The sequence below is a fragment of the Chiroxiphia lanceolata genome, chromosome 19 (assembly GCF_009829145.1).
Source record: "Chiroxiphia lanceolata isolate bChiLan1 chromosome 19, bChiLan1.pri, whole genome shotgun sequence".
Classification (NCBI taxonomy): Eukaryota; Metazoa; Chordata; class Aves; order Passeriformes; family Pipridae; genus Chiroxiphia; species Chiroxiphia lanceolata.
Window position 1 is genome coordinate 9,978,613 of NC_045655.1, and position 14,637 is coordinate 9,993,249.

The window sequence follows — 14,637 nt, forward strand, 5'->3', positions numbered from 1 at the left end:
AGATGTCACCGTGCGAGCACAGAGCGGTGGCAGGAGGGATCCAGGGCCTCTGGAGCTGTCTTGTTCCTCCTGCACTCAGCAGGCACCTGGGGGGGTCCACGGGAGAAGGGAGGAGAGCAAGGCGCTGGCTTGAGGTGCACAAGGCAGTGCACCCTCCTTTTTCCTCCCACAGGAAAAAGCTGCAGGAGTTCTCAAGTTGAAAGATATTGGGGGAAAAAAGCCATACCCTGAAGGGAAAAATGTTGGGAATCCCCAGTGCTGGCCTCTGGGATAGAGATGTACCTGACTGTCTGGGTGTCACTGCATCCCAGCCCCGACAGAGCAGCACTTTTGGATCCTGAAGTCCTTCCTCTGGTGTAGAAGATGAACATGAGGAGTAGAAGGCAATGAGATTCCCAAGATGAGCCCCAAGCCAACGAGAGAAATATTAACAGTAGGATGGCTCCTGTCATATGCACATTAAATATCATATTAGTAACTGTTACACATCACAATGTCTTCCTGTCATGTTTCCTGGATCATATGTTGTCAATGTCCCATCAGGAGTGGCTGAGTAACAATATTAACAAAAAAAATCACAAAAGACACGACATTCTGTGTCATCAATAATAGGTGCCACCACCAGTGACCGTGGAGCAGGACCATGTCCCTCTGACAGAGCAAAGCCAGCGAGAGCCAATGTGCATTTCTACAAGAGAAGCATCACGGGCAGTGTGGGTCATCAGCCTCCTGCCCAACCCTCAGCTCCCCTGGGAAAGAGTCTTTGGAGACAGAAACAGCCTCTTGACCTTCCCAAACTGCCCTGTGATGAGAAGTGTCACCCCAGGCCCGGGGGAAATGGGGAGCACTGAGCACGTGTGAGGAGAGATTTAAATCCCACAGCAGGAGTGAGGAACGACGGCAGCCACACAGGCAAAGCTCCATTTATAATCAGAAAGGACAAAACAGCAACATCAGAAGTCACAGGTCATGGCCAAGCTACAGAACAGTGACCCACAGCACACACACTGAGGGAACCCCTCCACGTGAATGAAACACCACCTTCAAACACCACACAACATAAGGAAGGCAATGGTCCGACACTCCTGATGTCAGCACAGATAAAGGCCATGGCAGTGCATCAATCTAAGTTTGGAGGGTCCCAAAATTTGGTTTGGATCTTCCCAAGGTGTTTCTGGGGTGCAGTTCAAGCTATGGTTTCAAACCCATGCATTGGGAAGCTGGAGCTAGTGCAGGAGGGCTCTGGAGCCTCTGCTCTCCCTTCTGCACTCCTTGCCCTCTGGGATCAGTTTAGGTGTGGATGAAGGAACGATGGTATGCCACACACCTTCTCATGAGGGGGCACTTTATTTTCCCCAGCAATCATCTGTGTCTTAGTAAACCTGCTTTTAAACTAAAAGATTGTTATTAATAAGAGGTGGACCCAGGCTGGGGACACAAACACGCCCCAATCTTGGCACTGCAGCCTGAGTCGGGCTGTGAAAAACCCCTGCCAGCCCTGCTCCAGCTGTGCTGGGTTCAGTGTGCTGACACCTCATGGCCAAGCAAGAAACTCCAACAAGACACCGTTTCCAGGACATTCACACACACATACACTCTCCATCTGCTCCAAGGCTGGGAAAAAGGTTCATTTATCGAGAAGTCTGTTGTGAACAGACCTGGATATACCAAAGATAGGAAATGAAACCAGTCCAGAAACACTCTGAGCTCTTGGATTACAAACGGGCACTGCAGGGTCTGTTGTCCGTCGCTGTGGTGGTCTGAGCACCCCCGATGCTGAGGGATGGCTCTGATGTAGTTCTCCAACATGGTCCACGTGCTGACCCACTGCGGTCTCGGGCCTGGAAAGAGCATCCGTGCCGGGGGTGCTCGTTACCCAGCTCTCCCCTCCTCCATGGGGGTCTCCCAGGGGCAGATCAGCTCCTTCGTGGAGTCCTTACGAGCCCGGGGGTGTCCGTCCTTCCCCTCCTCGGGGCCTTCGGGGCACACTCGGCTCTCCGAAGGCGCGTCCATTCTGACTTGGAAGAAGCTGTGTTGTGAAATAGAGACTCATCACACACACACGGCACTTTTTGATGTGCTCCGAGGCAGCGAACCGAGCCCGGCTTGGAGACTTCTGCAGTTCAAACCCCAAATCCCAAAGCAAAGCGCCCAGGCACGAGCCCACAGAGAGGGAAAACGAGGGGAATGTGAGCTCCCACCCCTTTGAAGTTGAGAAGCCGTGTGACACAGCTCCGGAGCACGGAGCCAGGTGGAGCAGGAGCCCCCAGGTTTGTGCTTCTGAATTTATAATGTGGACTCATCCACTCAGTCAGCAGTAGAGGTGGGTTAACTGAGAGCAGGGACATGGTGCTCCGAGTGAGGGACATGGCCAGGGTTTGGTTCCAACAGGGAGAGCCTCTCCTGGAAAAAATCCCCCCTCTCACACCTCCTGCCCCAGAGCAATAAATGCTTCACAACTCTCCCTCAAGATTTCTCCTCCCTTGTCACTTCTGGGTCTCCTCTGACTTGAAACCACTAAAGCAAACCTGAACCAGCGCTCGAGAACAAACACAAATACACGAGTGGTTTTCCAAATTGAGGGACTAAAAGTAAAACCTGGGGTTTTGCACCCCTGAACAGGAGGTGTGAGCACAGCAGAGGCACCACCGGAGTGAGCTCCTGCCCCGATCCCATCAGAAACACATCCAATGTGGACAGTAGGTGTGGAGACAGGGGGAAGAGACACTTCCAGAGCCTGGTCGGGATTTAGGTGGCACAGGTGGGATTGGTGGGGTTTAGCAGTAAGGGTAGGAAAGGCAGCTGTTGGGTGGGTTCTTGGAGACCTCTGGCTAATTACAAAGAGCAGTGGTGGTGGAGGGGAGGATGCCCAGGTGCCCGGGCAGTACTGACCTGCTGACCACCTTGGTGTCCGGGTGCAGCCGCCGCTCCCGCTCTCCCAGCGGCTGCACCTTCCCGTGGGGCACGGCCGGGCACCGGGGCGACAGCGCAGCCAAGGTGGGCGAGGTCCAGCAGCCCCTCCTCAGGAACCGGCCCAGGGACCTCCTGCTGCACGAGGGGAAGGGTCCGGGCCCGGCCCCCCGGGGGTCCTGCAGGGTGCCCGCGGTGCCGCCGCTGTCCAGGGCCAGGCTGGTGGGCGAGGGGCAAGCGGGGCCCTGGGGCAGGGCCGGGGAGCCCGGCGGGGTTGGAGGCAGGGTGGGCAAAGGAGGGGTGCTGGTGCCAGTGTGGGCAGCCGGGCGAGGGGCCTGGGAGGCGAGGTGGCACGGCTGTGGGAGGAAAAGGAGATAGGCTCAGTCAGGCTCGGCGGTGGCACACTGGTGGCTGGTCTCTCCAGGCTCCATCAGGAGAACGAGCCCTCTGCTTCTCTGGAGAAGGGCCCAGTGCCACAGTGCTGCCAGGAGAGACAGGGCTCAGCTGGGAGGCAGCTGTCAGCCACCCCAGCCAGGCCTGTGCCAGTGTCCCCACCCTGCAGCTCTTTCCCCTTCCCTGCCCTCCAGCAGGAGCGTGGAGGTGTCACAACTTGCCTACGGAAAGCAACGGGGTCATTGCTACCAGCCTCTGGGTGCTGACAGATCCGGCCCCACACCCACTGGGATGCTGGAGGAGACACCAGCTTGTCTCATTCCTCACAAGGATTAGCTCCAGGCACGGGGGAGCCTGTCATCCCGAGAATGTGATCTTGGTTATGAACACCACAGCCATGTCACACCCAGGGCAGCACTGCGCTGGCTGCTGCCGTGCCCAAGGAACACACTCTGAGCCCGAGCCCTGACGACTGGTAATACAAAGCACATCTTGTGCTGAAGCCCCCATTGTCTCTGGCTGGGGCTGTGGAGGCTCCAGCTCAGCTCACTCAGCCCTCAGGACAAGCCCAAGTATAAACTGGACAGGACAAGCACAGGACAAGCAGTAGAGGACAAGCTGCATGCTGGGTCCCCTCCCATTTCCCAAGGACTCACTCCCAGCAGAAATGAAATGCAGCTCAAGTGCCCAAGGAGAAGGGCTGAGTGCAGAGGCACACAGAGAACATGTACACACACATGCAGTGATGACGCAGTGAGCAATGAACACACTGAGACGCGACAGAGAAGACGAACTTGGTTCTTCTTCCATTTTCTACATTTATTTTTATTGGACAGATGAATGGGCAGGAGAGATGACCAAGAAACGAAACAACACATTGCTGATTTCCAATGGAAACAAACAATTTCTGGCACAAAGTGAAGTTCAGCTTGTACCAGGTGACCTTCCTCTTCGGGGACTGAGCAGCGAGGGACGAGGAGCAGAAGGCTGGGCTGTGAGGAGCAGAAGGCTGGGCTGTGCCAGCTCGTTCAGCCTGTGGCAGAGCAGAGCCAGCCCCTGCCTGTGTGTGTCAGACAGGTGTTCCACAAGCAGTGACTGGTGTTCCACAAACACAGTGACTCCTGAACGTGCCACACTAACCCATGCCAGGGGAACAGCGGTGCAAAGCAGAGATGACAAAAACTCAGAGAAAGGAATGGGTACAGAGAACATAACAAGCAAAGCAGCAGACAAAATAGAAGTAGAATCAGAGGGACTGACTAGAACACACAGATTTGTTATTTATTATTTATACCCTGACTTGATCTTCCACATGTTACTACATCCTGGCAATCCCAACATGCTCAGTGCTCCATGTTACGCAAACTCTGGAGAGACTGTAGAGCTCATCACAGCCAAGGAGCTTTGGACCAACCCTGCCAGGTTTTGGAGTATCTTTCAGTGCTCTTATGTCAAGGTAAGTTGATGGTGCTCAGCGCCTGACATAACAAAGCCTTGGGGTTTTAAGAGGAATTAAAGAAAAGGCTGATCCTGCTCCCCTGCAGAGCATTGCAAAATGTGCCTTTGCTTCCACCAGGAGTAAGAGCAGAGACAGCACAGGCCTTGACATCAGAGTGAAAGTCTTGGGCAACTCGGTTTCAATTCCTCTAAGAAGGTTTATCACCGATAGGTTAATAAAGGTCAGGAAAATCTCCCTGGCTCAGCCATGAGAGAAGGAGATGAGTTCTGCAGTGACACCAGATCAGACTGTGCAGCCCTGATTCTGCCCCTGGTAACACACATGGGGAGGGCAGGAGTCACTGTTCAGGCTGTTTTGGGACACACTGACATCCTGACTGCCCCCCTCTTCACAGGCAGTTGGTCTGCATGGACCTGGGGACCCCAGGGCTGCAAGGGGCTGGTCTGCATGCACCCCATTATCTGAGGGCCCCCCTCCCCACCCAGCTTTCTCCAGCTTTCATCCCTGGAAGTGTCCAAGGCCTGGCTGGCTGGGGCTCTGAGCAACCTGGTCTAGTGGAAGGTGTCTCTGTCCATGGCAGGGGGTGGAACAAGGTGATCTTTAAGGTCCCTTCCAACCCAATCCAATGATCCTATGATCTCCCATTTCCTGTAAAATCCTACCAGTATTTAAAATGGATGAACAATACAAACCAGAGAGAAGCAGCTTCCCATACCTCAGTGCTTCCACACAGTCCCTCTACTTCCCTAAAATTCTAACAAACAAGGAAGATTTTCTGTCCCCCCAATTCCCTTTATTGGGCTTTGCAGCAATCTTTGCACTTCTGGTAATCACTGGCCTGGTCCAGACATGCTGTGCTTTCCCAGCAAAGCCTGGAATCTCTCCGAGCTCTTTAGCACTAAAATAGTATTTTAGTTTGCCTCATTCCACAGAGCAAAAGAGACAGAGCAAATAAAAACACTACTTTAAGTTGAAATCAGCTCTTAACACCTCTACCCTGTCCTCTCTTGCCTCTGGGCTACAACTGGAACTACCTCCTGTTGGGTTTTTTAACAAGACAAAATAGAAGAGCAGGAAAAAGACAAGACAAGAGGTGGGAAGGATTTGATAAAATCTCTCAGGGTCTCGTGCAGGCTCTGGCAAGGGGTGGCTCTTTGCACCTGCACACCCAGCTCAGGGCACAGGGAGAGCAGAGCTTCTCATTGATCATCTCCAGCGTGCTGGGAGGATCTGGGAGTGACATTCAAATTCAACCAAAGCTTCAGAAACACTCAGCAAGGAGCCTCCCTGGCTCTTCTGCCTGTGCTCCTGTTGCATTAGCTGGGAAATGCAGGATACTTGGAGTGAGGGGTGTACTCCTCTCAGAAGGTGTCAGATGCACCCCTTGGGAACGTGCACATTCCCCCAGGGGATGGAAGCCAGCATGGACACTCTGAGGTGGGTCACCTCTCCCTGCTCCCCTCGGGGTCATCCACCTCTGCTCCCAGGAAGGCTGGCTTGGACCCAAAGGACTGGAAAGGGCATCACTTTACTGGGTGCCATCCCACCTCCCCGAAGAGCAGGAGGCAGGGAGAGGCAGTTGGGCTACGCAGCCTCCCGGGGGGAATCTCGGGACAGGCAGAAGTCATCTCCCCTCCGAGGTGTGTGTGGGGGGAGCCGGGGTCCTGCCCCCCGAGCCTGGCACAGGCAGCAGCCCGGCCCTGCCAGCACTCCCTGCCTGGCATGCCTGGGAAGCGACATCTGCTCTCCAGAAGCCATGGCAACGTGCGGGAAGCCGGCTGATGGCAGAGAGCCGGCCTGGGAAACCTAAAGCAGCACTGACACCTTCAGGAAGGGGAGACGAAGCTCAACACCGGCCTCGGCTTGTCTTTTCCCTGCGCTGTGCCCTGCGGGGCTCAGAGCCTACTTGGGAGGCTGGGGCTGGTTCCTGCGGTCCAGCTTGCTCATGACCTGCGTGATGTCCACGGTGGCGGCGGCTTCCCTGGCTTTGGCCTCTTCCTCCTGCTGCCTCAGGATGATGGGGCTGGGGCTGGAGCGGAGGTGGCGGCGCCCGAACAAGCCGGTGCTGGGAGGGAGTGAAGGAAAGGAGCAGGGTGTTAGTGTGGAGAAGGGCACCAAAAACTCACCCCGGGTAAGCAAAGTCACCAGGAGGGCAAGCTCGGGCACAGGGGCGGATAAAGAAGTGCAAAATGCAGAGGAGGTGGTTCAAAGCAGGACTGGGTGACTCATCGTCACAGGTCAGCTACAGAACTGCTAAAAGCGTAAAGGCAGTGCTGGTCCTGCTCCTGAGGGGCTCCAGTGCCCAATCACACTCCTCCTGTTATATGCAAACACACTGGTTGTGGAGCCAAACAGTGTACATCAGTGGAATTTTCTCTGGTATCCTAAGTAAGATCAAGACAGAGACCTGTATGGCCGTTTCTTTGTGATATCCAAAAACCCCACCTGCTCTCTGCTACAGCAAATCCACTTGCAGCAGCACTGGGAACAAGAGTTAACCCAGCTCTGGATGAGGCACCAGCTCTCCAGCTTTACAGGATGCTGAGTACTGAGTGTCCAGAACAAGCACTGACAAGCACGAAGGCAGCCACCAGGATCAACCAGCGCCAGCCAGCGGCCTCGTGATGTGTGGCTCAGGGACAAACTAACCAGACCCCAGGCAAGTCAGCAGCAGGGCTTTTTCCACTGCCTTGAAATAGGCTTTAGATGAAACAACAGCGTGAAAGTCCACAATTCCTCTTTCTTGCTTGCTGGGTTGGCGAGTGGAAGAGGAACAGAGAAAGGAGCACATCACCCAGCTTGGCTCTGACACTGCCCACTCAGCTTTAGGAGCAACTGCAGTTCAAATGGCCTAAATTTGCTGTACAATCTTCACCTTGCTCAGGAAAAACCCAATTCTAAGGGCATCCACCTTGTGCCAAGTGCCACTCACAAGCAAGGTGCTGTTTGTTTCTATGTGCTTGTCACCTCCCCTAAGCAGCTTTGTCCAGGCAGAGCTGAGCAGATCCCACAGAGGATCCTGAACCCTGGCTCTGGCTCTGCTCTGGCAGTCAAATGTTTCATGGGCAGGAGTTTTCCCATGCCCAGGACACAGTGCTCTCTCCTTCCAGGAAAGGAGCCATGATTAATTCCACAGTCACAGCCCTTCTAAACAGACCCAAGAGAGGAGGCAGCTGAGAGTTGTCACGTCTATTCTGACTGTACACAAGCCACTTCCAAAGGGCTCATGAATAAACAGCACCACCAGTCTCAAAGCAAAGCATCTTCTCAGTGAAAAATTTTATTTAATTAAGAGAACATCTAAATCATAGTAATTTTGCTGCAACCTGGGCTTTTTCTACCCTTGCTACAACAAGGAAAACAAACCCCACAATTACAGCCAGTTTCACTTGCCTTTTTTTGACAGTCTCTTGTGGCACAACAGCCTTGGCCAGCATTTCCTTGTATATTGGAGACTTTAAATAGCGGCCATAGGAGTCCTACTAGGAGAAAAAAGAGAAACTGGTAGTTATGGGCTGCAAACACCCTTATTAAAATCACCACCAAATACAGCTGCTCAGGAGCCAGGGAGGCTGGGAACTGGATAATCCCCCCCAGCAGCCCAAGGGACTTTGCATCTTTCAGGCAAATGTAGCTATTTAAACCAATACCCTTTCATCTTGGTGTAAAATTCCCAGGATTTTCCATCTCACAATAAAGCTTCGCAGGTAAGACCCAGCTCAAAAGATCTGAACGGAGCTTAACCCAGGCCAGCAGGGTGTCACAGTCACTGCAAGGTGAGGAGCTTGTATTTCAGGAGCCAAACTTTTCATCAAGGGGTGAAAAATCAGTCTGGTTCTGCTGCTTTCAGTGCAATGTGCATGAGCTGGTGGAATCAGAAAGCAGGACTTCCAGCAGCCACCTGACCCCCACCACCTTGGAGACAGGCTGCCTTAGAGGGAAGAAGCAGCAGCAAAACACAAAGGCCTGAAGCAGCACTTGCTTAACTCAGCAAACTCGGGGGATTTTCAAACAAAGGCCCCTTGAAAGAGACAGCTGATAACACACAAAGGCACTGGGAAAGGTCCAGAGGACTGGAATCCCTCTTAGGCTTTGGAAACAAATAACAAACCTTTTTCATCAGCATGTAAATGTGGGTCTGAGCAGCATCTAGAACGTATCTGTGAGGGTGCTTGAGGCCTTTCACTGTGATGCCCATTGTTGTGCCATCGATGTTAATCCAGCGCCGTGCTCCTGGAGCCAGGAAGAGCCTGCATGGAGGAGGGATCCACAGTGCCATTAGCAACTGGGGAATTCATGGGGATTCCTGCCCATGCACGAAAGGAAAAGTCCCTTCAGCTCCCCACTCAATTTGCTGTCCTGATCTTGGGCAATCTCCATGTCCAGAGACATGCAGACACTTCCTCTTGAGCTATAAACCAAATTTTAACCCACTGGAAGCAAAAGGGTCTTTCCACTTTCCTCATGGCAGCCCCATGATCTTTGCCATTCCACACTGCTATTTAAATTACATGCTGATACTGAAATGTCATAGTGGAGAACAGAGAGGAAAAGTACCAACATAACAGAACAACACTTCTGCTTTCATCTCCAAAGGTTCCTTTCCTATGGGGGGTCATAAGACAGCCACAGGTTACACAGAAAAGTTTCAGGAATAAATCATTTGGAGAATGACAGCCAGTGGAAGGTGGTGGGACTCGTGTACAAAGAGTTTAAGAATGTAAAATTTTCACACTCACTTGTAAATTTCTTCTGCTTTTTCTTTGACCTTGGATTGGTCTCCGTACTTGAGATCCTCACACGCTTCCCAGAAACTCAGATTCTCTCCTGCATAACAAGGAGACAATCGGCAGAGAGTGAGACTGAGGAAAACACAATCCCATTTATTAACTCCTAAGCTGAAATTGTTTGGCTCAATATGTGTTGGCCCTAAATCGATCTCTCCAACTCTTCAGCCAGCTGGAAAATCCTCTTGGGACCGAAGGAGGAAAACAGCTTTCCCCTGCTCTCTGCCCACTGACACCTCTAAGAGCTTGTGAGTTCAGCCAGTTCCAGCTTCTCCAGGAGGAATCACAGAATCCTAGGATGGCTTGGGTTGGAAGGGACCTTAAAGATCATCTTGTTCCACCCCCTGCCATGGGCAGGGACACCTTCCACTAGCCCAGGTTGCTCCAACCTGGCTTTGGACACTCCCAGGGATGGGGCAGCCACAGCTTCTCTGGGCAACCCGTGCCAGGGCTTCCCCACCCTCCCACGGGAGAATTCCTTCCTAAAACCTCATCTAAACACGGCGGGAATGTCCCGGCTGTACCGTGTGTCCCGTGCCACTAGATGGTACCACTGCCCTGGCTGCACAGCCGCTGCCTCCAACAGCCCTTCTCTGCCTGCACTGGGTGGCATTGCCACTGCCTCGGCCCAGGGACACAGGGACACAGCAGACCCACCGCTGAACTCCTTCTTCAGGAAGAGCTGGAAGTTCTGCCGCCCTTTGGGGTCTCGGATGAGCTCGCTGAAGTTGAAGGCCCATCTCTCCACACGCATCCTGGTGGGGACTTCCACCCTGCCCGGGGAGAAAACAAACAGCACTGCCAACTTCGTGTGGCCCACCTAATTAGCAGATTAATTAAAACCAAAATGCCCTTTGTTGGAATGCCAAGGGACTTCCCAGCACTCTCTGTTTTCCAGAATGGTGTAATGAGCTCACAAAGTCAACCCACTAAGTTGTAATTAAACCACTCGGTCCGCAGCGGGATGAGGATTTAACTGGGATTTATGCTGCTCTCTGAGTGACAGCCCAGCTTGGCCCTGAGGTTTGACTCAGTCCCATTCTGGAGGAGGCACTGGTTGCTGCCCAAAGCTTTGCTTCTCATAAAGGCATTCAGGGAAGGCATCCTCTGGGGCTGTCTAATGGGACAGAATCACTCTAACAGGATTGCTGGTCTCACATGAGAACCAGTAAGATGTTGTTTGCTTCAAGCCCTGAGATGCCACTGTGTAATTAGCAAATATTATCCAGAGGGAAAACCAAGAGAGAAAGGACATATCACCAGTGTGTGCCTCCAACCCAAAGTCTGTCCTAAGAAAGCAGCCTGAGGTGTGAGCAATGACCAAGGGGAGCAGCTGAACCCTGAACTGCTAAATCATTGTCAGCACCCAGTCGAGGTTAACACCGAACCTCGTGCTACACCTGAGTGTTACTGGTCATATCCCATTCCTGTGCTAGTAAAGGTGGAGTTCACTCATCCAAGGGGAGGATGAGACACACTCAGCAGGGGCTGAGTGCACACTCCCATCATCAGTTCAGGAATTTCTGTAACGTTAAGGAAGGCTCCACTTGAAGAAGGCAGTGCTGGAAGTTCAGCACGGAGCATTCCCAAGTTTCTTTAGCATGGCCCAGCTGTGTTATAAAGGGAACACTTCCCTGCTCATGATCAGAGAACAGATATGACAATGAAATCAGTGGTTCCCTTTCCTGATTTCTATCAGCATAAGGGTCAGTGTAAACCACAAGCTGGCAAAACAATACAAATACACACAGCTTTGCATTGAGATCCCAGAACTCGGGGTCATCTGTTATCCAGGGGTTGCTGGGGAGGCATCCAGACAGGATAGGATCATTGGAGAGGAACTGCTCAGAGTACTTCACAATCCTGCAACAAATCCAAAATCAAAATATTAATCTGAAGCCAGAACTACAGCCAGCCCCATCACAACCACATAACTGGTTGTACAGTCTATAGATCTCCTCAGAGGTGCAGCCCCATCAGCAACAGGGATCTGGAACATGACCCCTGCCTTCCTAGAAAAACTGATTCATTAGCTCAGTTAACCTTTTCCATTTCCCAAACAGAAATCTCCTGGCTGTCTTTCAAAGCAGTGAATTTGTCAGTTCAAGGGTAAGGAGATACAAGACTCTTTTCAATCACCTCTTTTTGCCCCTTCACTTCAAGAAGTGGGACTAAGCCCCCGAATGGTTTCTGTCTCCTTCTCCAGCCAGCTGGCAAAGGCCTGATCCTGCACCATCCTGGGAGGGAAGTGCCAGAGAAGAGGAACACAAGCTCTGTGTTCACTCAGGTAGGTTCTCCCCAGCATTCCCACAAGCTGTGGGAGAGCCCAGGGAGCTTCAGGAAACTGAGGGAGTCCTGAGAGCTCATCTCAGCTCTTCTTTTCCTCCCTCACCTACCACACAGCTCATTCCTCTGCAAATGGCTCTGAGGGCTTGGCACAAAGCAAAACTGTCTCTATCCCAGCAGGAACCAGACAAACACTTCTCCTACCTTCTAACTTGGCCAGACTTATAATTACAACCGATTTCACTAATGTCCCGGAATTTTAGCTCTCTCCTCCCTTTTTCATTCTCGAAAAAAATCATCTGGTTTCTGCGTTTAAAATTCCTCCCAGGCCAAAGTGCTTTCATGTGCTCAGAGCTGGGAGTGCACTGTCCAGGGGCCTGTTGCTAACGGGCACTTTGGCACAGATCCTGCAGTTATACAATGCTCCTGCACAAAGCAAACCCCAGGTTCGCACACAAGTGCTCGATCCTATCTTCCCACTGCAAATGCCAAGGCACCCAGCACCTGCATGATTCACTACAGTCCATATATTCTAATCAAACAAATCTCAACCTGCCAACCCAGGTAACACAGCCCTGTCCTTTCAATGATTAGTGTTCTGGAGCTCCTCCTAAATCAATGCAATGCTCTGAAGGGTGCACACTGTCCAGCTGCTGCTCATCGATAATAATCTGATTTGGACCCAATCCTGCAGCTGACATGGAGCTCCAAATTTCCTGAGGATTTTTCATCTAGGTGATAGGTAGAACTAATCCCATCAGAACTAATGAGTGAAAAGCCCCACTGCCAAACAGTTAAACAACACAAAATTCCTGGAAGGTAGCCAGGTGTCCCCAGCTTCAGCTTGGAAAATCGAGGCAGGAGAGTTTGAAGCGACCTCGAGTCAGTGACAGATTAAACGAGCAGAACTGCTGGTGCCCTCCAAGTCCTGACTCTCAGAAGACAGATTCTCCCTCCCATTTCATTCATCCACAACTGTCTTCTCCAGAGAACAAGGCTTGAGCACCTTGTTTATCTTAGATCTGGTATGAATCTCTGGTGGCAATGACTGTGGAAACCAGACAGGTGCTATGGGCTGCACTTGGTCAGCACACAAGGCTCCAGGTGAGAAATGCCTCTGGCAAACACACCGATGGCTCGTGCCAGGACTGGATGCTTTGCACTTAACTGGCTGCATCAAGAATCTGATCAGGAAACACTCCCACTGGGAAGAGGAATTGCTAATTAATTGCTCTCATGGAGAGGAGTGTGTTCCTCTGTAGTACAGAACCAGCAGCAACTTCCCAGCAGGAACACTCATGGGGGTGAATCCAGCCTAGCAGGCTGGCAACCAGGAGCTGGAGGGTCAGCCTTTCCCCTCTGGTTGCTCATCCCTGCTGGACCCTCACGAGGCAGCTCCACTCGGCTGCTTTTCCAGACTGCAGAGCTGTGTCCCAGCGCCACAGCCCGGCCCAGCCTGAGCATCCCTTGATTTCAGAGGGAATCTCAACCCAGGGGCTGGTGCTGCTCCCAGGGAGCCTCTTCATCCTGCTGGGACTCTGATCCCTCCTCTGCCTCCCAGCCCAGACAACACAGAGCCCAGACAGCCCAGCGTGAGGCCACCACATCGATTCCCGGGCTGAGTCACCAGCTGCCGGAGCAGACAGCTTCATCATCTCATTAGGAGATAAGCACTGAAGACTAATTAATGTGTGGACAGAAGGAAATCAGGACTTACCCTCCAAGAGAGACAGAAGATTTCACTCTGGTCTTCCCAATGGCCTGCTGATAGTACATGATCTGAGAGGGATCAGACATGGCCATGGTTAGGAGCGTGGAGACATGAAGACAAGGCCTATCAGAACCTCAGATATGCCCCCTCCCAGGTAGTGAGGCTAACTACAGCAGGGACTGCTTCTTCCCTAATTATTGCATGTCCAAGGAATCACAGAATCCCTAAACTGCCTCATTAAAATGTCTGTTTTCACTGAGCTTACTGCAAACATCAGAAGAGCATTTTGCAATGTGCAAGTAATTAAAAAGCGCTCCCCATGCTATATAAAAATTGAATAATAGCTACCATCCTCGGCACCTACAAATGCCCTGGATGATTTAGCATGTAATTATCATTGATTCTTGGCTGTCTCTGCACTGGCGCCACTGGATGTATCTCCTGTGATTTCCCCACCACTAATTCTGATCTATTGAATTTAGCCCTGGTGTCTGTCCTTGCTTGAGCCTTCCCATCACTGGGAGAGCTGCTGGCTGCCTGCACTGGGAGGTGCAGGGGCAGGGAATGTCCTGAAAGCACACTGACCAAAACCTCCACGGGGCAGGGGCTCTGTTTTTAAAACACCCCCTGCACAGGGGGTTTGAGCCCCCATCCTACACTGATGTAAGATGAACACCTGGAAGAGAGGTAAGCACCACTTACCTCTCTCCTATAAGCTTCCATAGTATTTTTCTGTAAAAGAAAGAAAACCATTACATTGGGATGGGTGATTAAACTTGCCTTTTTTTTTTTTTTTTTGAGACATGGAAACACCGTTGCAGGGCTGCTGCTGTGCAGCGCTCTCCAATTAATTCTCATTACAATTAAAATCAAACACAGCAGCTCAGCTAATCAGGGTATCATCAAAGCCAAGAGCATCCACACACGGTAAATCGTCCCATTAGCTGTATTTACTGTTTAGCATTGCTTCTCCCATCACAGGCTGCCTGCATGCCTTCAATTAAGGGGTTATTCTAATGCAGCTAAAATAGATTCATTTACGAGACACAGATTAGATCATTCAATATTAGCTAAAGGAGACAGGAACCAAC

General features: G+C 51.8%; 1 protein-coding gene across 4 annotated transcripts in view; it reads right to left on the reverse strand.

The window, feature by feature from the left end:
* Positions 1–905: 905 nt before the first annotated feature.
* Positions 906–14,637, reverse strand: part of RGS9 (regulator of G protein signaling 9) — a 31,220-nt gene continuing 17,488 nt past the window's right edge. The window contains exons 10-19 of one of the 4 annotated variants that reach the window (XM_032706933.1): positions 14,249–14,278; positions 13,553–13,614; positions 11,299–11,412; positions 10,207–10,322; positions 9,502–9,589; positions 8,874–9,012; positions 8,156–8,241; positions 6,713–6,827; positions 2,893–3,266; positions 906–2,029 (exon numbers count right to left, since the gene is read on the reverse strand). In XM_032706933.1, coding sequence (XP_032562824.1) covers positions 1,873–2,029; positions 2,893–3,266; positions 6,713–6,827; positions 8,156–8,241; positions 8,874–9,012; positions 9,502–9,589; positions 10,207–10,322; positions 11,299–11,412; positions 13,553–13,614; positions 14,249–14,278 — 1,281 coding nt within the window. In that variant the 3' untranslated portion in view covers positions 906–1,872. Of the gene's footprint in view, positions 2,030–2,892; positions 3,267–4,557; positions 6,828–8,155; positions 8,245–8,873; positions 9,013–9,501; positions 9,590–10,206; positions 10,323–11,298; positions 11,413–13,552; positions 13,615–14,248; positions 14,279–14,637 lie in introns of those variants that run through there. The other 3 variants (XR_004360337.1, XM_032706935.1, XM_032706936.1) reach the window with 3 other exon arrangements.